This window comes from Camarhynchus parvulus, chromosome 1A (genome assembly GCF_901933205.1).
Source record: "Camarhynchus parvulus chromosome 1A, STF_HiC, whole genome shotgun sequence".
Taxonomy (NCBI): domain Eukaryota; kingdom Metazoa; phylum Chordata; class Aves; order Passeriformes; family Thraupidae; genus Camarhynchus; species Camarhynchus parvulus.
In genome coordinates this window covers 51,030,935-51,055,749 of record NC_044586.1, presented here as the reverse complement: position 1 = coordinate 51,055,749, position 24,815 = coordinate 51,030,935, and the positions used below count along the sequence as shown (strand labels likewise).

At 42.1% G+C, this 24,815-nt stretch overlaps 1 protein-coding gene across 3 annotated transcripts; it reads left to right on the top strand.

Annotated features, from left to right (window-relative positions):
- Positions 1 to 346: 346 nt before the first annotated feature.
- Positions 347 to 22,250, top strand: PANX2 (pannexin 2). Of its 3 annotated transcripts, none has more exons than XR_004061202.1 (4): positions 347 to 743; positions 1,099 to 1,389; positions 10,830 to 10,951; positions 11,381 to 11,470. XR_004061202.1 is itself a non-coding variant. In XM_030961005.1 (4 exons), exons 2-4 carry the CDS (start codon positions 1,164 to 1,166, stop codon positions 20,862 to 20,864), a joined length of 2,040 nt encoding a protein of 679 aa, XP_030816865.1. In that variant the 5' UTR covers positions 347 to 743; positions 1,099 to 1,163; the 3' UTR covers positions 20,865 to 22,250. The 3 variants fall into 3 exon arrangements, 2 of the variants coding, with proteins under 2 accessions (XP_030816865.1, XP_030816866.1); XM_030961005.1 differs by lacking the exons at positions 10,830 to 10,951; positions 11,381 to 11,470 and adding exons at positions 17,171 to 18,622; positions 20,503 to 22,250; XM_030961006.1 differs by lacking the exons at positions 10,830 to 10,951; positions 11,381 to 11,470 and adding exons at positions 17,171 to 18,622; positions 20,503 to 22,250 and having other exon boundaries at positions 1,096 to 1,389.
- The last annotated feature ends 2,565 nt before the right edge of the window (positions 22,251 to 24,815 follow it).

The following is a 24,815-nucleotide window of genomic DNA, read 5'->3' as shown; positions in this document are numbered from 1 at the left end:
TCCCTTACCCTTATCACTACCCTCTCTATCCCTCAGCCACGGAAGCTCCCGCGTACCCGGGCCTGAGCTGCCCAGTGCGGGCTCCGGGCAGGAGAAGGGAGGGAGCCCGCGCCCCGTCCTGCCGGGGCCACCCTTCCCGGTGCCGCCCGTGTCCCTCCGGGACCTCCCCGGGGCCGCCGCTGCCCACCGTGCTCCCGGGCCGCCCGGCGCATGCGCGGTACCGCCGGCGCGCGGTGGCTCCTGCGGGGACGCGGTCGCCGGGGCCGCCGCCGCGACGTGTTGCGCTCGGAGCCCGCATGGGCTGTGCCGCACCGGCTGCTGCGGCCGCGCCGCTCCCGGCCGCCCTGCTGCGGCCGCGCCCGGCTCCGCAGGCTCCAGCTGTTCGCTGGCATGCCTTAAAGGACCTCTGCGTTCCCGCAGTTCATTCCGGGCTGCTCTTGCCTCCTCCTCCTCCTCCTCCTCCCCACGGCTGCGAGCCCTTTCTTGAACTGCTCGGCACGCTATCGCTGCTCGGTGCAGGCGGGCATTTCCATGCGAGCGCCAGCCGCCCGCTGCTGTAACGTGCATCAGCACATCAGCCACCTCCCGCTCCCAGCCCGGAGCGATTTCATTACTTGTCGTGGTGCAGGGACCATTTTTCGGCAGGAAGGTCCAGTGTAAGTTTATTTTCGGTTTCCGCTCTTCGGTACGGCCATCGGTTTTGTTCACCATCCCCCGGGAGCCGAGGGAACCGAAGTTGCCAGGTAAATGCCCCCTTCCTTGTCTGCAGCACTTCGGGAGGCGGCTCCGGTGTGCCTGCTTGCATGGCTGCTGCGCCGCTGTTGTACGGCACGGGTTGCGAAGCAGAGGCAGCGCTTAATGGCACAGCTGTCACCGGGCATCTCGTGTCGCCGCCCGCCTCTCGTGATTTGGCTCCGCAGGGCTGCGGGGAGCGGGGCTGCCGTGCTTCGCACAGCCGCTGCCGCCGGGGTCGCGGCCGCCCGCCCCGCGCTGCCCGGGCCGGCGGGGGCTGCGCCTCGGCCCGCGGGGCCGGGGAGCGCACGGGGCCGCTGCGGCAGCGCGGCCCCGCCGTCACCGCTGTCGGTGTTGTCCCAGCAGGCCGGGCGGGCGCCGCCCGTCCCCGGGGAAGCCCGGCGGCGTGAGGCCGCCCGCCGCCGCTGCTTATGCAACACATCATCGATAACCACCCCGACATGGCCACGGCGCTGCTGGCGGGCGAGAAGCTGAAGGAGCTCATCCTGCCGGGGCAGCAGGATGACAAGGCGGGCGCGCTGGCGGCTCTGCTGCTCCAGCTGAAGCTGGAGCTGCCCTTCGACCGCGTGGTCACCATCGGGACCGTCCTTATCCCCATCCTCCTCGTCACCCTCGTCTTCACCAAGAACTTTGCCGGTAAGGGCGGCAGGACGGGCAGGGTCGTGTCCCAGTGCATGCTGAACGAGACCGCTGGTTCTGGGAGATGTCAGCCGGCCCTCGCCGTGGCGGTGGGGACAGCGGTGTTGCTTTGCTGGGCAGGGTCGTGGTGTCACCGTCCAGGCCGGTCCCCAACGGGGACAGCTGCTGCCTCTTGCCTTGGCCGGCAGGTGAGGGGTGGGGAGGTGCTGGTGCTGCCCAGCAGCAGGTGAGAGCTGGTGTGGGTGGCAGAGCACGTTAATAATGCTTGAGGTAGATCCTGGACAGGTCCTGAGCTGGACCTGGCTGATGTCAGGCATTGTCCTAATGTTACTTCTACAGCGTGACTGTTAACACAGCCTACCAGGGAGAGGCTGATGCTTTCATGGAGACTGATACTATATATGGAGCCCCATGCAGTGTGCTTTGCCAGATTGTGGCAGTGGAAATCACTGGTATTTCTTTCTGCTGAGGGTCATCTCGCATAAACTGGTAACCGTTTAAAAAGCCTGGTTGGAATGCCCATCACCACCAGTCTCAGAAGGTCAAGTTTTGGTGAGCTTTGAAAATTACCGATCCAGTGAACTGTTATGACACCTTTTGGGCCATTAGCACATGTGTAAACATTGTTTTGCTGTGTGGATTGTAGGCTTGATGAGTGTAGCTGCCAGTGCATGATGGCTTTTAATGTCCCTTGAAGCTCCATACTGAAAATCCATGGGAAATTATTAGTGCTTTAGTATGCAGGACTGACCTGGCAGTCTGTTAGCTTGTGAGTTTGGTGAGAATTGGCTGTACTTAACCAGTTTATTTAAACATACCAGAATCAGGCTCTTGCTTTGCATGCTGCTTTGGGATTGACTCGAAGTCAATCCCTTAACACTTGTTTTCATTATGAGGTGAATTAAATCACCTGGAAGTATAACTGCTTACAAATGGAGTCTGGAGATTTTTCTTAATTATAGTAAAAACTTCTTCAATCTACTTCAGTTTTTTAAAAATTAGTTTTATAGGTCAAGATCTGCAGCCATAGTTAGTAAGAACCTCATCTTTTGGATGCTCTTCTGGAGGTATGTTGGAGAAACCGTGTTTACAGGGTACATGAAAACTGGCTCTTCATAGCAACTGAAAGACAGGTTTCAAGGTCATCTGTGGGATGCAAAAGTTTTGTGATCGCTTCCTCTGCAGAGAACTAAGCTAATAAAAAGGCAATCCTACGGCAGCTCACAAGAGTGCATGCTTACATATGTATGCTTTCATACTCTTTGACATGCACAGATTTGAGCCTCAGTACACCTAAAGACAGCCTTGGATGCAGGCAAGGTCATGCCCCCTTCATGTGTGTTCCTTGACATAAGGCAAGATTGCTGGCAGAAGCCCCTTGATGCTCACTGCTTGGTCAGACAGCAGCAGCTTGCTCCATGTGAAGAAGTCATCTGAGGCTGCAGATCATAGAGAAGTGTCAGGTCTGAGACTCAGATTTATACAGTGGATGTCCCTCTGCAAGGCTAAATGTAGTCCACATACATACAGAAGAAAGAGGACCTGTTGAATTTGCTCACATCTGCCTATAGTTCTGCTGTTGAGTTTATTTTGTGCAGTGGAAGACTGTTATCTAGGCTCACAGTTGTGTTCCAGATTTGTTTTTCAGAAGGTCTAAAAGCAATGTCACTTATGTCTACTTATGGGCTGTGTGTGCTGATTTGACCCAGTAAGATAGATAGATTATATATCTGTCTAGATAGATAGAAAATAAGCAGTAGCCTATTATGTCCTAGCAGGACAAAACTTATAAGGTAACACAGAAAACACCTTTACATCTCTAGGAAAATGTGGAATAACGTTCTTCTCTCATATGATGTCATGTTTGTTGAGATGGCCTGCAGTTAGAAAAATAGTATGGGAAAGGGAAAAATCATGCAAGAGAATGTAACAGAAAAGATGTAAGGATCTAATAAAACTAAATAGATACTTTTTTAAGCTTAAGTCGAAGAGTTCCAGGTTAGTGAATTTAATTCTGCTTCCACAGAGTTCAAGAGCAAAACTTTACATTAATTTTAATGTGATCTTAATCAGATGTTGATCTTTTAATGAAACAGTATTTACTCAGACTTTTTTGCTAAGTCATGCATGTCCAGAGATACTGACCCTGGTAAAAACAATAGTTTGTCTGGATGCATGCTTACTACTGATTCTACAGTTTGTGTTGTTTCACTGTCACCAATCTTGAAAAAATCTAACTTTGTTTGCTTTGGATATTGCTTCTCTGTGCAATTTAAATAGTAGCTATGCAAGTACAAACTTTGCTGATGAAATTGAGTAAGATACCTACTGCCTTTTGGTTGTGAATATCATAATAGCTTCCCAAACTTTGCTTTGGCCCTTTTGTGCTTATCTTGCCATTATTTCTCATTCTGTTAATGATATCCAGTGCAAGCTATGTGAAGATCCCATCATGCCACTAAACTGAAAACAACCCCCTTTTCTCGGGTCTATACAATCTTACTTAATCAGTATTGGTAAATCTTTTGGAACAATGGTGTGTGCACTCGAGACACAAAAATGTAGTTGTCTAAAAGCAGTGATTTCTCAAAATTTTTTTGCTGAGGATTGGAAAAACCCTCATGATCAGCGGGTAGAGGAGATCAGAGCCTCTTATCTGGTTTATGTGTGTGCAAAGTGTAGCTGAAAGTCAAGACCAGCTGTACAGTCTGTCCAGCAAGGCTGGTGAGAATTGGTCAGGCAGGATGGGTGTCCTGCCCTGGGGGTGTGCAGAAGGCACCTCATCATTGTGGGAAGCTGGGAGTCCCCAAGCAGCAATAGCTCTGCTGGGGCCAGAGGCTGCAAGGAAGCATGAACGAAAGCAAAGTTCACCCCTAATCAGAGAACAAAGAAAGAGCATGGTGTTTATTTAAAAGATTGTAATTGACAACCTTAAAAATCATTATGCCTGTAGTATAATATATTGTATACTCTAGTTTGCCTGTGGCTGCAGATGATGCTGCCTAGTTAATTAGGTTGTTTTAGTGCCATGGGCAAAGTCATTGTTTAGGTAAACACATGTGCTCTTCATGTAAGTGATTTATTTGCCCTTGAGTTGGAGTGTTCTGATCTTTACATTTCTTTTGAGAAATTTAATGACAAATTACTGTTTTGGTAGCATAAGAGGCAAGACCTAATTGTTTAGCGGATAGTGTGCCAATATTGTGAAAAAATCACAGTTCATCTGAACTTAATGTGTTACAAAAGACTTTAAATTAGATATTGTGCTTTTCTTCTATTACATGTATCATAAAGTCATAGAACAATTTGGGTCATAAGGTACTTTAAAGATCATATAGTCCAACTCCCTGCCATGGACATGGATGCCTTCCATTAGACCAGGCTACTCAAAGCCCTGTCCAGCCTGGCCTTGAACAGTTCCTTGAAGAGATGGGACATCCACACCTTCTCTGGACAATCTGTTCCAGTGCCTCACCACCCTCACATTAAAGAATTTTTCCTTATGTTCAATCTAAGCTACCCTTTTCCAGTTTAAAACCACAGTCCTGAGATACAGGCCCTGCTAAAAGTCTGTCCCCATCATTCTCAAAAGCCTCCTTGAAGTACTGAAAGGCCTCAGTAAGGTCTTCCTGGAATCTTCTCTTTTCCAGGTGGACAGGCCCAGTTCTCTCAGCCTGTCATAGAAGTTCTCCATCCCTCTGATGATTTTCATGGTCCCTCTGGTCTCACTGGGGCAGATGTTTCCTGTGCAGAGGGTTCCAGTCCTGCACATGGAGTCTCACGAGGACAGAGTGGAGGGCTCTCAGCCTGCTCTGTGTTGTGCAGCCCTGGGTGCTTGGGGTCCTCACAGTCTGGCTCAAGGTGGAGAGAGGGGTTGTCATCCTTGGCTCTATAAATGAATCTGTAACGTAGCTAAAATGTATTGGGAGATAAGGTTTTGTTTGCATACTTCACTACTAGATTGCGATCTAGCAGTGAAGTATTTGGGGGGCATTTGTGGGGAAATTGAGCTCTCTGCAGGAGGAAGGCAGACACACTGCTATGGATATGCTCCTGAAAGTTAAATTCAGGCTGCAAAGGAGGCAGTAAGATCTTGACCATTGATTTCAATGGGAACAAGAGTTCACTCTGATGGCTGAAGTAAGATCGGATTCTTGCACTGGCCCCCACTTCCTAAAGGTTTTTCACAGGAGGAAAGAAAGTCATTAGCTAACCTCCTACAGTGTAATTTCTGAGTCTCCTAATTCTCCTTTGGTTTTCAAGCAAACCAGTGTGATTCCAGAAAGGACACCCCTAAAAAGTTAATTAAAATAAATCTATGAATCTATAAATCTTTTCCATTTTTACTGAGCATAAGATCATCATAAAGTCATCTAGGACCAATATTCAGTTACCCAACACAAAGAAAGCCCACATGAGCACTTACAAAAGAAGAATGAATATTATTTCCCTTTCTAAAACTCAATCATGAATGGACTTCATATAAAACTGGCATATCCTTTATTTAGAGGCCAATGTATGATGACCTTGAGGATAATAAAGTTTTTGAGGCATTTTTCTCTCACCTAGTGGATGGAATCTGTATTTAACTATGAGTTTTCTGGTTTCCTGGAGTCAGAGGGCTCTCAGAAGGCAGCATAGGCTAAAGGATGTCTCTCCAATAGCAGTCTCCTTGTTGAGGTAACAATGCATACAGTGGGTGGTCCCAAGGGAACTTTGGTTTGCTCTGTTTTTGTTTGAAAATTACTGCTTTAAAGATAAAAATGATTTTTTTATTAAAATATGACAGCAAATGTGTTTGAAATTCTGTCAGAACAGTGACATAACCCCCATCACACCCTATATAGTCTTAGGCATCTTCTAGAGCAGCCATGCAGATGTGTATGCAGTGCTTTACAGAAATCCATGCTTGTATTTGACTCTCTGGAGGTTTGATTTCTCACACCAAGCTCTTTATTTCTTAGCAGTTAGTTATTCCTGTGCATTCTAGAAGTAAAATACAACCAGTATGAACAGAGAGTTCAGATTTGATCGTACTGTGCTCTCCCAGTGTATGAATAGGTGACTATACCAGGTACTGCCTGGTGGTAAAGCAAATTTTATGTCTGTTAGTATAGGTTGTCACTTTTGTCTTTCCATTTTAGCTACATTGAAGCCTCCTGGATTGTTCTCTTTCCTATGATCAAGGTTTTGGGATTCTTTTTATTGGAAGGGTTTCTTTGTTAACCCAACTCAGACTTAGGTTAATATTTAGTGAAAGAAATGGTAATACACCAAATTTAATTAAATTTATAGGGTCGGGATTTAAGGTACATAGTCTTAGTCCAGCTGTAGCCTGTGTTGGTTTTCAGAAGTAGTTTTAGTTATAAAGTTTCAGTATCTCTTGTCAAGGCATGGTCAGTCTGGAATGGTATAGGTATAGATAAAGAAGATCAGTCCATCAGCCTTTCCATTTTCACTTCCTTTCCAAAATGCACAGAATGTGGAGTATTAGACTGCCAGTTTGAGGCGGGTCTGTTTGATGTTCCACGTATATTCCTGGTTTTGCCATGGCAGCAGTACACAAGCTGCAGCCACAGGTGGGATGCTGCTGGGTCAGCACGTGCTGTGTCCCCTCCTCCATGGCTGGCAAGGGTGCTGCAGCAGCAGGTGGCAGCTTTGGTGTTGAGTGTCTCATGGCATTTGCTGAACCTCCAGGACACTCTTCTGTAATCCAGCGGATTGAGAGACACTTGGCTTTCATGATGTGCTGCTTAGTTCTTTTGTATCACTTAATGTTTTTAGTGAGTGGTTTAAATATTCCAGTGTTGTGCTGGGTTGAGAAACAACCCCATCAGTAATGTCTGTGGGAAGTTCTCTCCGTAAAGGACCAGAGAGTGGTGGGTTCCAAAGGAGATTACATTGCTGGGTTTTTGTGTTATCTTCACAATATTGAAGTATTTTGGTTTCCAAACCGATGTTGTAATGGTATTGCTAAGTCATATCCCTCTTGTACAGTGCCTCACACTTTCTATTCACAGGGAATTATTCTTCCCATATTGCAGTCATGTTTACTTTTCCCACCCAAGCTGTTAAATGCTGGTACTTTATTAAAATAAAGCAAAGCATTCATCCAGTTGATTTTTATACTTTAGTCAAAAGCCAAGCTTTGGCATTGGTTTTCATGCTAGGTTCTTTAAACAGTGCCTACAAAATACAAAAGAGGTTGCTCAAAAATACTGTATTTCTGTGTCTCTTAGCAGTTGTGTAGTTCAGCCCTCTACCATCCTTCTGCTAGAAAATTTTCATAAGAAAGCAATGGAAGGAAACAGTGTTTAATGACTGAAGTATCAGTTCAAGGTTTTATGTTATATTTTCTGATTTGTAATCATTGCATAAGCAATGCTTACATTACTGTGTAATACAGCATGAGTTCAATGTCTATTTCACTTTTCACCCTACAGTATGTTTGAAATAGTATATGGCATATTTTTATATTATGAGATGGAGTTTTATTTTGTATTTCTGCTCACTTTTCTAATCTGTATTTGTTTCGAATTGTGTCAGGATAATTACATATGCTTATTTAGGTGACTTACCTAATAGATGGCTTTTGATCTTACTTTCCATTTTTTCTCTCTAACTGCACTTGAAGAGAGTGAGGATGGCATTTTCCCAAATGGCTTTGTCAGTGCTAAGAGTACAGAGCCGGATTGTTTAGAGTATGACAAAGTGATGACGCCACTGCAGAAATTGTTCTGAGGTGATATTAGCAGAGAAAGGAGAATTTAGGGAGTGCAGCAGTACCACTTAAGTGCTTTCTTAGCACATATTTTTTAAAAGGAATACAATGATGCAAGCAGCCCCAGGCTGGCTGCAGTTTGGCTGCTGGCTGTTCACATTGCTGATGGAATTTTTCCCAAAGGATAAGGGCCCTTTACACACAAACTCAAGGTGTGCACAGGATACACTAGCTGGGACTCTGTGAGTTTTGATCATTCAAATATTTGAAGTTACACAGGTGAAAGGTGAATAGAAAGGTATTCTTGAAGAAATGCATGAGGAAATGCATCACTCCACTGCAGTTCCTAGGGACTGCAGATATTTTTTTCTGTCATAAATTCCATTTCTCAAACCTCATCAACACACATACATCATCATTTTTTAATCATGTCTTTAATGACCTGTTTGCATTATTAACCCCTTCATTTTTTCAAACGTCATGTGTGGGAAGAGGTCCAAAATATGGATGAATTTTAGCTTACTACATGCTTTCAGATAACCAACAGATTTAAACAGATGGCCAAAGATATTTCTGTTTAAGAGCTACTTAATTTATTTACCTTTGACAAAAGGAAACCTTGTGAATAAATAAAGGGTAAGGTTAAGATTGTTTTTCAAAGCTACCCTGAAGTATTTGAGGCTCTTTGTTTTCTCTAAACTAGATAGAAATCATGCATCCATGATGTAGAGGAAATTTCAGCTGGTGTGGTTTCTTACGTCTATAAAAGTCTTCAGGAAGAATCTGCATCATCACTGAGTTCCTTGAGTCCTCTCAGTATTAAAAATAGCTGCAGTGGACACCCTCAGTACATGTATATGTTTAATTACAAAAGCTGAATAATTTCACAGTAGACAAGCATAATTCTTGTAGATTTCTTCTTTTTCACATGATACAGGATTTATTCTAAGAAAAACACTGAAATCAGGAAACACATTTCCATCACTGGGGATTGTGTCCCAGGCTTGTATTATACTCTTGCATTTGAATGGGGAAGTGCAGCTGTTCACTATGATAGCAAGCATAGTTTGTGAGCTTTGGGGATTTGTTTGCCTTTCTTTAGTGGCACCAAGCCTGTCATGCAGGCTCAAAGTGCTGAGATGTGTGGTGGAGTTTTTGCAGCTCAGAGCTCAGTGACTATTTCTGGAGTTTTAGTTTAATTTTAGTTTTATGATGAAGTAATTATTTCACATTTTGAGGTTGAGGTACCTTATCTTCTGTGAGATTGATGTTTTCCTCAGGAGGTCAGGAGCCCTCCACACTGGAAGTGGCAAAGCCCTCGGGAGCCTCGGGTGGTGGATTGTTCTGTCTCTTCTGTGATGAATCAAAACAGTTCTGATGCTTCACAAAACCCAATTTCTCTACATATGGAGGAATCAGTTTTCCAAGAGCAGTAGACCAGTCATCTCTGCCCTCTATACTATGTTATTAACATAATGTTATTACCTAACGAGCTAACTGTTGGTGCTTTTCTTCTTTTTCAACATGAACTTTTCCTGGTGCTGTGTTTATGCCAAGAGGTACTTAATACAAGCCATCTTTTTAATTTCTAGTCATTAAATAATAATAATGCAATAGAACAAATGTGCTGTTTCCTATTGTTTCCTGTGGTTGTATTTTGTACTCGACCCTTGATTTAAGATGCCACTATTGTTCATGTATCATAAGTTTCACTGGATTTTCATTATTCATTTCATTTCAGCATTTATTCTTGCAGTTTCCTTCAGGTGTTACTGCAGTCCACATTATCATACTGTCTGAGTGCATGTAGTTGCTTTGGGGTTCCATCTCTAGCAGGCAGTTTTTGACCTCTGCAAAACATTAAAATAGTATTTTCACACCTTACTACTTCTCCTATGCAGAAGATCTGTACATCACTGAAATTCCACTCACCTCCTCATGCAAGCACTAAATTTAGAAGTAAATGTTATTCAGATCTCTTTGGTAGGACTGGCTGCATGGCTGAATTTTGTTAATTATATTTCAATTAATACATTCCTTTCAATTTAGATCTAACCTTCCCTCAAATCTTGCCACCAAGAGTCAGCCACTATAAATAAGCTCTCTTTTCAGTGACTTTACCACTGTGCTGCATGGCCACTACATGGTAGAGGGCAGCTCATGACTGAGGACACATTCCTCTGTAGGAGCAGCGTAAGGGATTTCATCTAAGTGTTTCTGCACCTTCCTCATAGCAGTTGCTATTTCCAACACACCCGACAAGCAGGAGTAGGTGTCTGTTTTTCCTGACTAACCTGGGCAGGTGTACAAAGCCTAAAGCCTTAGATTTCCAGTAAGGGTGAGCACATCAGCTGCTTTTAGAAGAGCCAGACTCTATTACATACAGGGAAATATGGTTCTGTAAATTTATATATACATTAGGAAAGTGCATTGTTAATTCACTGATTCTACAGATCCAAAATATATGTGGTTCAAGCAGCAGTTCTGCAAGGCAAAAAGACCCAAATTGCAAATACAGGGAGACCTGCTGCTACCCTTGCTCTTCAGTTACCCTTGTGGGTGAGCCATTGCCAATCAATCTTTGAAATTGCTTATCTGCATCTCACTCTTTATGACTAATCCTTGCAGAGCATAGGCAAGTAAAACCCAATAGCAGCAGTGGTTTCCTGTCTCATTTTTTTAGGGACTTTCTTTTCAAGATTTTTTTCTTAAACAGGACAAGTGGTTTCAGAGATTGGGCAAAAAAGGCTTTGCTGATCATGGAGAAATTTGTACCTTAGGAAGACTTCATGGGCATGGAACCTGTATTCAGTCTGGAAGCAATATTCCCTAAGAAAGGTAAAGGTATTGTCTCTTTATTTCAGTAAAACTAGTAATTCTTAATAATTAGCTTGCTAAGTTGAGGCTTAGTTTGATGGATGTTTTCTCATTCATATGAGTAAACCCAGTGAGTTCAATAGGACTGTATGACACACAAAATTAATTTCAGGGATCCATCCTTACCCTGTACTAATTTCTAACCTCTAAATATCCTTTAAATAAAGTAGTTGAAATAAAGTAGTTAAATTAAGTGAGTTTTTCCTTTTGCTGACAGTTAATTTGGGTATTAGCTAGCATCTGTTAAAATCATTCAAAGCAGAATTACATATTCCTTGTGAAGTGTGTGACTGGGATGGAAGACATATATACTGTTTAGATGATATTTTACTTTCTTAGACTACATTTTCAACCTCAGTAACAGAAATGTTCTTTACTTGTTTTTTCCAGAGAGAAGAGGATCCAGGACATTTCTTCTTTTCCATTTAAAAATTGCTGAAAAAGTACTAAATAAATTATTTCTGTTTCTAAAAATAAACAGTTTGCTACCTGCTTTCTTGTGCAATCCTTTTAGTACCCAAGATGAATGAGGCATGTATGTCAGATTGCTTACATGTATGTGCCACAAAGCAGTATGATAAGGAATACTCTTGTTAAATACTGGCATTTATTGCTAAATTCAGGGAGTTTCTAATTTATTTTGTCTATTAGAAATGTGGGTGCTGGGAAGTGATGGGCAGAGAGAGTCTACCTAAATATTGGATTTCTCCTTGGAGACAAGTGGAGAGGACTGCACAAGGAGTGCTTCAGAGATCTTGACTGGATTGCCAGCTTATCTTCAGAGGCAGGTTGGGCACAGGGATGAGGATGATTTAGAGCTCTCTTCAAGAGGGCAGAGTTGCTAGGAGGCAGTAGGCTAGTGTGAGTCTGCAGTATATTTAACTCAGTAACTGTAGTTATCAATATCCTTACCTGATGCTTAGCTGGGATCTCCAGCTCGAGTGTTTAGGCACTTGTCCAGAGGTGGAGATGCAGCCTGTTCAGCAGCACCCAATCACCAGCTCTGCTGCCTACACCCTGTGTGGGGTACTGGCAGTCGTGCTGGATGCTAACTAGATCCTTGAAGAAATCTTCACACAAGAGGCATACTTACCTTTGCCTTGAACTGAATTCTTGCCTTGCAAGAATTTTCTTTTCTTTTTACATTTTTGTGTTATATTTTCTCAAAACTGTTTGGTTTTTTCTGTCTGCTGTTGGAAAATTTTACTGTTTCTTTTGCTTTACTAAATTATTGCATTGGAATGCTAAATAATGCATTTTAGTGGGAAGATTAATGAAGAGTGATTTACTCTTTTTCTAGAGTAAATTCTAAATGCTGGAGGTCACAGGAGGCATATACAATTTGTTATCATGGTTTATATTTTGGCAAATATACTTTATTCTACTGGGAATGCATTAGGCATAAAAAATCATTTACCCTGTTATGTAGGAGCATATACTGTTTATTATTAATTTTTTTATGCCTACCAAAGCACTCTAAATGTGTATTTTGCAGCCTGAAGAAGTGGTGTTTAATTCAGGGCCTCTCAAAGAGGACAGTTGAATGTGTATTAAGTATATGGAGGTTGGGGGACCGCTGAAAGGAGGTGGCTGACCTTGGAATGGGAGCAGTAGGAGTGGGAGTGTGTGCCTGCAGGAAGCCCACAGGCATTTCTCCAAGCCTTTTCTAAAAGCAGCAGTCTTGACAGCTCCTAGCTTCAGTACTCTGTCTTCACTCCTTTCCATACTGTCTGGATTCTTTCTAAAGAGTTTTTTTTTGAGCACAACCCCTTCCATTACCCCTCTCCCTACCCTGAGTGGCTCCTGCAGCCATGCACTTTCATTCCCCTGAGGTATGACTTCTGTACCCCAGTACCTCCCTCGAGTGAGTTCTCTCCCTTTCAGAAATGCTGAATATGATGGGATGGGGTGAGATGTTGCGGAATGAAGCATGTGAAAAAACTTACCTGCCAAGGGATTTTAATTTCTCAAGTGTTGTATCAGTTGTATTACACAACTAAGTAATTCTGTGTTGTTTATTTCATCTTAATTGCATGTCTGAAAAATGCAGTCAGATCTCTCTCACACCTTATCCTAGAGGACAGTTCTGCAGATTTCTAGAAACTACTTAGGTGCATAGTGAGCAGGATAAAATGTATTTATGTACAATTGTTGAAAACATTTGACATATTGAAAAAAGGGAAATGAAGCTTCTTAGTGTGCATGTTTAGGCTTAAGTTAGTATGAAAATCATCACATATTACCATCAAAGCCTTTTTTTTTCAATGTAGTAATTACTAGGAATATATCTTTCAAGGAGCAGGGAGACAGGTTATTTTTATGGGCTTTAGACTAGACAATGTTGAGAGGATGACCAATCCACTCAGCCATAATAATGCTCCCTAAGCTTTTAAAAATTTTATTTACAACACTTTACTTCATTGCCATACACAATTAAACTGTGATGTCTCAGGAAAAGGCTGTGTTTCATGGTGGCTGGAATGGCTATATGAAAAAGGACCTTAACAAACTGTAATTTTCAGCATGAAAAAAGAGTATCAGTAGAAACTTTCTATATTTATGAATATAAAGTTAAAAGAAAATGCATTTTGTATATTGCATGATCCAACACCAGAGCTGTGATTTTAACACCATTGCAATCTTTTTTAATGCATACTTACCTATCAGGAGAACATTATAAAACAAGCAAACAAAAAAAATCTTCCTTGTCTTCTTGAAAGCACATTAAGCAGAGGTCTCACAGCAAAGTGAGTTATGTGTGTGAGAACAACTTGTTCCTCTGCTGTCCTCATCAGACCTGCATGTCAATATCCAGCTATACGTCATTGCCAACTTTCAACAGGATTAGTTATTGACATGGTGTTTTTAATTAATTAATGATGGGCACAGGCTGCAGTAGAGAAGAAACAGTCCCATACCCTGCTATACCTGGATCAAACACCTTCAGGGTGTTTGCTAAATGTCAGGTTAAATGCTGCCACTGTCTTAAGAAGTAACATTCACAAAAACTAACTCAAAACCTGATGTGGATCCTGCTTGGCAGCCTCTTGTCAGTGCAGAGAGACAGGTTCTTTGTCCAGACAGTAGCTAAATGAATCTCTTGCTTTGAATCACTTCAGAAGGGAATTCCTCTCTTCTCAGTTGTCTGGACCATTTTCTAGGGGAATGAGCTTCCAGGTTTGATGCAGTGCTTTGTGAGTCAAGTCCTGTGATGAGAGGGTTAAGCTAAATATCCCTATGGAATAACTTTGCCAAAATTCATGACATTCTCTGACAGTAATTATAGCTCAAAGGTAATCCTAAGACAGGTTGTGGCAGCTCCATCCCCGGAAGTGTTCAAGGCAAGGCTGGATGGGGTTTTGAGTAGCCTGGTCTAGTGGAAGGAGTCCCTGCCCATGGCAGGGGGGCTGGGACTAGATTATCTTTAAGATCCCTTCCAGCCCAAACCAGTCTCTGATTCTATGATTCTATAATAGAAAATACTGTATAAATAAAATAGTGTTGGAACCCACTGCTCTTACTTCAGTCAGTTATCAGAAGTCCCACTGGCACCATAGAGGATTTTTTTTTGTCTGAAGGGTCTTGGGATTTACATGTTATACAATGAAAATCATGCCAATTTTGCAAATATGCAAAGAAAATACTAGAGTAGTAGCAACAAGGTACAAAACATTGAGTAAGAGTGGGACACTATGCTCAGCTGGCCAGATAAATTACAGATCTTTTACAACCTCACAGACAATTGGGTCAGATAAAAACAAGTTTAACAGAGGAAAAGAGAACAAATTCCTCTCATTGATGTTTGCTTTTCCTACTGTTTGGGACAGCCTCATTTTGTAGCCTGTAATGCAGCTGGTCAGTCCAAACTGGAGTTCTGAAGCTCTTTGGACTTTTTTCACTAAAGCAGTGGCAATGGATGGAGTGCAGTTAGTCTCTCAGTGATCTGTCCAATGTAAATGTAAAATGTTAAGACATTTTCATTTGTTTCTTTTTTTTTTTTAATATATAAAGGAAAAAGATATTGCATTGTTGTTGTATATATATACAATTTTGGCAAAAGTCACCCTAGCTTTTGGGTCTCAGTGAGCTGAAAGAACTAATCAGTTTATTTTATAGTAGTAACTGATGCAGGAATCAAAAAATAATCCTTGTGGCTGATTTGTAGGAATACTTGCTGCTGTTTTCTCAAGCATTTGTGATGTGGAAACCTAGGAGAAATGAACTCATATCTGGCACAGAAAACTTGGTTTCATATTGGAAAGTTCTACTGGGCTTAGGGATACCCAATTCAAAAAATTTCTGCTTATGAGAAACATAGCATTCAGCATTGCCTTTTTTTACACCATGGGAACATTTTTACACAGGAATCTGTTTGTTCTCCTGGGGAATTCTACAATAAGTCCTTGATAGTAGAAAATCAAATTGTTTGTATGCATCCTTCATGGGTAGGGTTAGAGGCCGCGTAATTGTGAAACCAAGGGAGTCAGTGAGCATTTTTCATGTTACATATGTCTGTAAGTACACAAAAATAGTCTAAATGGAAGTGCTTTAAGCTATCCTCTGAGGCTGAAGTTAGATAATTTTAAAATAGTCTTCAAAAACAATATTAAAGTATTTGCAGGCCATGCTCACTTTACATGCTGTCTTGAGTAGCAGCATTTATTCTGTCAACTCTGTTTAAGTTGGTAGTATTAATTCTCTCTAGATCACAGAAGAGGTTTGTACCTCCACACCAAAGAACTAACTTTTGCTTTGCTCACATGTGAAAAGTAACTGGTCAAGTAGGGGTCATTTGTTAAGCCAGAAAGATTAGTGGGAGTTGCCTGTCTATTAATTTTTAATATTCTATTTATTGTTATCAATATGATTTTTTTTCATTTTTATTATAAAGAAAACAGTGCCACCATGCTCTTCCAGGGAGCTGTTTTTGATCTGAATTGTAGACTACATTCAGAGCCAGAGCAGGCTTGGTGTTCTTGAGTGATTCTCAAGTCAAGAGAGCATGCTTCCTCCTATGGGTCTCATTCTGGGAAGTTTTTTAAAGGTGTACCAGAACACTCTAAAATATATTCTCCTTGTTCTACCTGTCAAAACATGAAAACATGGTCTTCCTCTTTGAATAGGATGTCTTCATAATGGTCATTGTTCTTTGGAGAATTAATGCTGCTTTAGCTTTCACAAGTTTTTCTCTCCTTCTTTCATGTATTCCTAGAAAAAAAAAAGGTCATGTAAGAACATAATTTATCTACTGGTCAGGACCTTCATCTCAGCATTCTGATTATGATGGTAAAATACAAATGTTTAGAAGGGGTGTTAAAATAGACAAGTATGTGGTGTAATTTCCTTTGACAAACCTTTCCGTTCTCCAGCAGAATATGACTGAAACATTTCCTGAGAGAAAAATTGCATCACTGTGAATTTAATAATCCTTGCTAAACTTTCTCTCCTATTACTTTGTGTGATTTCTTTCTTGATCCACAGCATTTGTTTCATCCGTAATACTGTCTGAGGGCAAGTTGCATTTAATTACACATTTTTTAAAAATCCCAAAGTTACAGTTTCAAATGTAGACTTTAATTTTCATACCAATAAATAGTTAACACACCAGATTCTGTCCTGGTCAGTCACACTTTTATTTAAGAATATTAGCTGAGAGGGATACAGTTGACTAAATTCTTGTATGTCTCGAGTTTCATTTTTTTCTATCATATCAAATGAGTTGACTTTGTTGTTAATTATTAAAAACATTGCCTTAAGCTACATCTAACTTTTTCTGTCTGGAAGAATGCTTAGCTGGGATGAACCTTAAATTTCATCTAATTTTCAGCATTTGCATGGAACATCCTCAGCTACTGGCTTTGTAGTGAATATCAGGTCTTTTAGCTTTACAGAGTTCACATCATAGTTGCTCAGGATATTATTTTCAGAGAGGTCATTAAACCAAAAATGTATTTCTTGCTGACATTTCTAACTCAGGTTCGTTCTAAAACTTTCAGGTAAATAGTTTTGCCGTAGGGTTTGTGAGCATGTATGCAGCCTGAGCTGGCAAATAGATGTAGAGGGCTTAATGGTCATGTGAAGATACAGTAAAATAAAATTGATATAATTTGGAATGTTTATTTTCCAGAGCCCCTTTTGTAGGTTAAATGCACAGCAGTGACTTTTCTCTCTGTTATACAGAGGAGCCAATATACTGTTACACACCACACAACTTCACCCGCGATCAAGCCTTGTATGCCAGAGGATATTGTTGGACAGAATTAAAAGATGCCTTGCCAGGAGTTGATGCCAGCCACTGGCCCTCCTTGTTTGAGCATAAGTTCCTACCTTATGCACTGCTGGCTTTTGCTGGGATAATGTACATTCCAGCTCTGGGCTGGGAATTTCTGGCCTCCACTCGACTGACTTCGGAGCTTAATTTTTTGCTTCAGGAGATCGATAACTGCTACCACCGTGCAGCTGAAGGGCGGGCGCCAAAAATAGAGAAACAGATTCAGTCCAAAGGCCCAGGGATAACCGAGAGAGAGAAAAGAGAAATAATTGAGAATGCAGAAAAGGAAAAAAGCCCTGAGCAGAACTTGTTTGAGAAATATCTGGAAAGAAGAGGACGAAGTAACTTTTTAGCTAAGCTTTATCTTGCAAGACATCTGTTCATCATCTTTTTAAGCATCATACCAATCACATACTTATCCACCTACTATGCTACACAGAAGCAAAATGAATTTACGTGTGCACTAGGTGAGCCTCCGGACAAAACGAGCAGCTCCAAATTGCACATCAGAGTGAACTGTAAACTGCCATCTGTCCAGCTCCAGCGGATTATTGCTGGTGTAGATATCGTTCTCCTCTGCTTCATGAACTTGATAATCCTCATCAACTTGATTCACCTCTTCATATTCCGCAAATCTAACTTCATATTTGATAAACTGAACAAAGTCGGAATAAAGACCAAGAAACAGTGGCAGAAGTCCCAGTTTTGTGATATTAATATTTTGGCCATGTTTTGTAATGAAAATAGGGACCACATAAAATCATTGAACCGTCTGGATTTCATTACAAATGAGAGCGATCTCATGTACGACAACGTGGTGCGCCAGCTGCTCGCGGCACTGGCCCAGTCCAACCACGATGCCACTCCAACCATGCGGGATTCAGGGATCCAGACCATAGACCCAAGCGTTGATCCAGCAGAGATTGATGCTAATGAACAGCTCATCATTAAGAGGCCAAGGAAGAAGATGAAATGGATCCCGACCACCAATCCCCTTCCCCAGCCATTCAAGGAGCAGTTAGCCATTATGAAGGTGGAGAACCACAAGCCTGATAAGCCGAAGCCCGTGCGGAGAAAAACAGCGACAGACAGCCTTATAGCTCCTTTGTTGGAGTCTGCTGCAAAGACCTCACAGCAATCGTCTGCTCACAAGAGCGAGCCAAACGCCATCCCAAGCACAAGCAGTGAAAAAAAGCACACACGGCACTTTTCCTTGGATGTTCATCCATATATACTCAGTAGCAAAAAACCCAAGCCAGAGGTTCAAGCCATGCCCTCGATGCCTACGTCAAAAAGCCAAGAGGGTGGATTTTTAAACCAGGAAGAGAATGTTGTAGTGCATGTTACCTCCTCTCTCAAAGGTACAGTATGCCATAACACCCATACCACCTCCACAGGCCATAATTTACGTAGCAACCTTAAGGAACTCAGAGTTTATTGAAACTGTTTGACCTACCTAGTTGGATTTGGGGATAGCTAGTAATCTCAAGGTTTGCAGGTGTCAGAAATAAAGGTTCTCTCTCTTAAACAACTGTATGGAGGGTAAGGATTATTCCAGGTAGAGCTGTACAAAACAGGCTGCAGGCTGTTGGTGCGGTTAATGTTTCAAATGTAATCAGGTTTTCACAACTAGAAATGTGGTCATGCCTTGCCAAGGAAATGAGGAATGTTTGGCTTCCATGATACCCTTCCTGCTCCACCAGCACCTGGCACGTTTCAAACCTGCCTTATTTTCAAGTGATATGGAAACTGCCATGGTAGATGACCAGTACCCTGAGCAGTAATAGCCCCTTAGGGGTGTGTAGGAGACTACTAATGGCAGTTAAAGCTGCCTGTGGAAAAAAGATCTCTTAGACTACCAACTCTGAGGGGTTGTCATGGTTTGTCACGTAGAAAATCAAAACTCAACTTGTTGACATTGTTCTTCACACACGCTTTAAACTGCCCTGTGTCTTACATGGACCAGAGGATGGATGTTCTGAAGTGTGGGTGCTGGTCAGGGATTCAGGATTTCTGCCATTCCCTTCCCGTGTGGCCTCACAGGAGATGCTCTTTCAGTGCCTCGGTTCCCTGAGGGTCTTGTAAAGCCTGTCCCTTTCTTTGAAAAACTCAAGGGAGTGTTTCAAATATATCAGTAATTGCTATGAGCTAGGATGATGAGGAAAGCCATTTGAACATTACAAAAAGTGATAGATCAGTAAATAAACTGATAGAGAGATATCTTCTTGTTTATTTTTGTAAGCTACTGACATAAGAAAGAAGCACAATGCAGTTGAAGTTACAGAAAAATCTGTACGTACTTAAAGCAATGGCTCTCATCTCATTACAAGCTAAGACCTCCCTCTGGGCTTCGACAGACTGACCTCTACCGTCACCCCACTGCCCAGCAAAGAAGTGATTTGAGGTATAAAAGTTTCTGTCACTTCCAAATCCCTATGCTCCTTAGACTCCTCCAACTCCCCAATGTGCATGTGAGCTATTCTACAGCATTCTTTTCCAGTCACCTGCTCTGATTTCAACTCCTCAATACTGCTGGGGTTTTCTGGTTCAATCACCTTAATCTAAATTAGTGCTTGAATATTTTAAGGACAAAAAATAATTACTGGAGTTTTGGGGCTCTGTGACTCCCTATTCACATTAAAAATTTTCAACTTTGTTTTTGAGTTAGACCTACATTGCAGTCCATCAGGTAAGGCAGACTTATAAATTCTGAAAAGAGACTTCAGTTTATGACAAATTGCTGAGTTCTTTCTAAAGACAAGTGGCTTACAATGTGTAACCACTGGTTTTTCCCATTGAAAGTATCAATGCCTTTTTTATTCCATCCTGTGGATTTCAATAGTCATTGCATTTGTCAAAACATTAAATCATACTGTTTAAAAAACACTGGCCAGACTAGGAGGGGAATAAATATACTTTTCAGTTGGTTTTTTTTCCTTCATTTTACAAAAATACCATTCACATAAGGAAGCATGAGCATGCATAAAAAAGAGTGAGATCTAGAAACCCCACTTCTTGTTTGTCCTGTTTCCCTGAGCTTACGACCCTGTTGTTTTCAAACAGTCCTGTTTGGATTTCTCAAAGGGTCCCAAGAAAATTCCTTTTGGGATCCTCTTCTGATCCCACTGAAATCGGTGGCGAGACTGCCAATGACTTTTATTGGTTTGGGACGCTCCTCGCTGATGGACTGGAATGGTGAGAGACTACCTGTCCTTCATCTGTCTGTTTTGTTCTCTTGTAGACACCCCTCATCCTGCAAAAGAGATCCTATACTCATCCGAGGCATGCAGAACTGTGCCCGCAGCTGCGGCTTTTGTCACGTGTAACCACAACCACATAGCCACCACTGCTGCTGCCACCAGTATGGCTCTGAACCAGGTCAAGCCAGAGCCCACATCTGCTCTGAGCTGCAACCCAGCCCACCCTTTGCTGCACATCAACACGCTGTACGAGGACCACGAGGAGGAGGTGTCCAGCATGATGGACAATGGGATTCACTCTCCGGCAGAGCCCGGGGAGATGCTCTCCATCCCCACGCCCAAGCAGATCAGGCTGGCCACGTTTGACGAGCCCATGGCCATGGTGAGCTCGGTGGAGTACTGAGGGCAGGCCCAGGAGCACTGGCCATGGTCCCTCCCCCAGCAATGCAACTCACTGCATGAGCATGGAGAGTTTTCTCATGGACTATCGCTTCTGGTAATAACAGCACCAAACGGTTTTTCAGGATCACATCATAAGCACTGTCAGTCATTTGCAAAATAGAATAAAGGAAATCTGGTGGAAATAGACCTTTAACACTAAGACAAACCATTAGCTCTAACTCTAAACTATAGCTTCCTGATTGAAATGGGAATTAGCACAATTTATGAACATTAAGAGTCTAATGGCATGCCACAGCAATTTTAGTGAGTGTTTAAATCCTTTGCATTCAGAATCACTGATTAAACTTAACATGGAAGTGAGGTATACTTTTTAATGGCAGGAGTTAAATAATAGTTCTTTTCTAAGCAGGGAGGATTTTTTTTTAAATTCAGGATTATGAAAAAGTTATATGCAAGCAAAATTTGTGTTTGTTTGTTTATTTAGCTCACTGATGTTGGGCTTGATGAAGACTTAGCTGAAAGGGCCTTACTACCACCAGCATTTAAGTGCAAAAGATTGACACACTCAATCTCTTGCATTTATAAATGAAAATACCTGAATTATGCCCCGCCCTTTAACATGCTTATATGTTTGATGGAAGATGATTAAATTAAGAGTTTATTTTTTTAAATATATTTTACCATGGAAAAAATTACTTTAATAACTTTTCAAACCAGGTGTTACTTTTAACAAAATGTGTAGAAGAGAGTCATTGTAGCTGCTTATTTTTTCATAGTGTATTTATGAACCAGGTTAGAAACTTTCATGGGTGCTTCACTGATACGAACAATCTCACAGAGGTCATTACAAAATATCTTACAAAATATGAAACCAGCAAACCTGTTTTCAAATAACACACAGTTAAAGAAGTCTATTAATTCAGTTCTACAGATTTGGCTAGTCCTTGATTCAGCAAAAATTAAGGCCATGGATGACACTGAAATGACTCATGTCTAAAACTAAGCACACACTGAAATGGCTTTGCTGGATCTGGGCTCTAGTGAAGGCAGACAATAATGCTGCAGTATGTGCTGTCACTGATTCAGTATTTGCCATCCTTGGCTCAAAGCACATCTTCATGCCCATCTTCCTATAATTACGATAAGTGTGATCTAATAGAAAACTCTAGTATAACTAAAACGTCTATAAAAGTGTATCATGCAATAACCATTCTCAGCAAAATTATAGTGAAACAGAAAAGTGACTGTGTAAAACAATATTCCTAGCTGCATTCAGAATTACAGACTGTGTGTGTTTGCTTCAAAATTATGTATAATGGTAGAAAAAAATATGCAGCACAAATATGGGACTGAAATCTTGAGTTTATTTTTAATTTATTACCTCAGACATGGATATATTATACCAATATTTAATGAAAATAGTACTGAAAATAAATGCCTATTATTCTGAATATTTTAATGTGTACTACTTCCTAGTTTAGTGTTATAACCAGCCCCTTAAGCAGGGTAACTGAAGTTCTTGTCAATAGATCCCTAGGGGTGGATTAGGATAAAATGACACTGAATTACCAGTGTACATTTTTGAGGTAAGTTTATTGTAAAACGAATTGGTTGCACTGGAAAGGAGCCATTTTGTTTCTTCTCTATACAATTACAAAAATATGACAAAGAAAGTATATGAGAAGAAAGAAAGAGGAGGAAAAAGCAAGAGTAGGTAGTGGGGAGGAAAGATGTGACCGCCCGTATTGCAAAAATACTTGATTGTTGCAATTTTGATGTCCATGGTTGGAGTCATCGTGGCAGTCTTGATCTCTTGGGGCCAGCACTCACCCAACAAAGAGTTTGACAGCTTATATACATTCAGGTTTATGTGGGAATGCCCCAGTACTTCCTCCTGGGAGGGGTTTTCTTTGGGGGTCGTTTGATGGTTTGTAGCCCCTTCCAATGACGATTGCTTCTTTGGCCCTGTTCCTGACTGTGCCAGCTGCGCCTCCTTAGGGAGGAATAGCTTCAGGCCTCTGTGTGAGTGCCCAACACCTGCCCTGGGAGGGAGTTTTATGCTGTTAGCCTTGCTGGGGGAGAGGAAATTGGTATGATGAAAAGCATTGCCTCATCTCTGCAGGACAGGCTTCTTAACAGCCTTTTACTTTATCTGGCATAAAAATACTTTGTTGAAGACATCAGTCCCACATTATGAAGGAAACAACAGCCAAGCTCAACCCACCCATCCAAGAAAAGTTCAGTCCATCCCACATCATTACATACAATGGGGATTTTATGATAAGCAGTATGCAGGACCTGTAATTTACATAATGGAAAGCCACCATTCTCCCTTACATTAATTACTTCAGTTGTGCCCAGCTGCACGGCCTCTTTGGCCTGAACAGCCCAATCCTGTAATGGCATCAGGGCACAGGACAGGTGCTGCCAGCAGGGCAGAGGGTTGGGGACAGCTGGAGGAGCTGGCTGGAACACCCCGAGCTCTCGGAGGTGAGGGGGGACATGGAGCCTGGTCCTGGACTGCTGGGGGATGGGACTGCAACGGCTCCCGCTGGCTTGTGTCCTTCCAGCCCTGGGAAACGGCACGGGAGTGACTTCAGATAACAAATCTATACCTGCATAGCCTGGGTCTCATCCCACTCAAGGTACAGGAGTGGAGCATCACCTGTGACAGGATTGCAGGCAAGGTCAGTGCCTGGCCAGATGGGTTACTGCCAGTCACTCACAGACTACTCAGAGTAACCTGAAAGCAATGGCTCAGATTCTGGAGATGAGTCAAATGCCCCACTGCAATTTTTTAGATTAATTAAAACCATTATAGTTCAGAACTTGTTAGACGCCAATAAATAATTAGGAAAAAAAACCAAAAAACAGAAAATTGTTACTAAAACAGACTTGTTACTAAAAGCAAGGTGAAAGAAGAGGACCCTGAGTGAGGCCAGTTTTAAAGTGATGTTACTTCCTTATGCCCCTGTACTTTCAATTGTCAGTAGGCAGTGTGGTGAATTTCTTGCTGGCTGTAGCTGCTCAGCTGACAATTTCACAGCTGTGTGGGGGAATCCCTGAGGCTGCCCATTCACCCTTCACTTGGCACAGTTACATAGGTTAGTGCTGGTCTGGAGTGATACATACCAGTATATGGAAGTACCAGTGTCAGGCAAAGCAGATTTTCTCAAAACTAAGGATCTGCACTTTGTGAAGTGTTTTGAAAGCAGCAAAATTCAATAATTGGAGAGAATTTCATTATGCAGAAAATGCAGATCCGGATTCTCAGGCATGTACCCTTACTCATTTGATGAGGGTGGTATTTTCTAGGAAGAGTTGCCCACAGAGGTTCACATGTTGCCTTTTCATTCAAGAGCAGGACTCAAGTCTGTGTGGACAAAGTCCTTCTGTGTGATACTGCTGGTTCCTATTGATTTAGCAGCTGTTGCTGCACTCATAGAAATCAATATCAGACTTAACTTGACCTACTTAAAAAAAGAAAGGAAACCATATACCTTCCCTCATCCCTGGGATAAGCTAAACTCAGAGAACACCCACCTTACTCATCTCTACATGTTGTGTTCCAGCACCAATGCCTTTCACAAGCTGGAGGCTGCTGATGTCGGGCACCCAGGTTGGAGTGTTAACCCAGCACCTGCTTGCTGAGGGCTGGGTGTGGCCCACACCTGGTGTTTCACTGACCAAACCAGCAGACAGCAAGTGCATCTTGGCTGATGTAGGGGTAGATAATTGATGCAGGCACATAGCAAACGCTGCTCTGCTGAACTGAAAGGAAAATTTTAGTGTCCTGCCCGCCAAAGGAGACTTATTTAAACTGAATGACCAAAGAGGAGAAAGATGAGATAATGCTGCATTTTTAAAATGTCTGTTCAGCCTGGATTGCATTTACATCTCCATCTGCCTTGCCTCTGCCTAGTGGTTTCAGCTTGACAGATCTGATGACTCA

Coding starts and splice junctions, on each gene's coding strand:
- PANX2 (XM_030961005.1), top strand. CDS start 1,164: ATGCAACACATCATCGATAACCACCCCGACATGGCCACGGCGCTGCTG. Junction 1,390..17,170: donor CTTCACCAAGAACTTTGCCG/GTAAGGGCGGCA, acceptor TCTGTTATACAG/AGGAGCCAATATACTGTTAC. Junction 18,623..20,502: donor TGTTACCTCCTCTCTCAAAG/GTACAGTATGCC, acceptor GTTCTCTTGTAG/ACACCCCTCATCCTGCAAAA.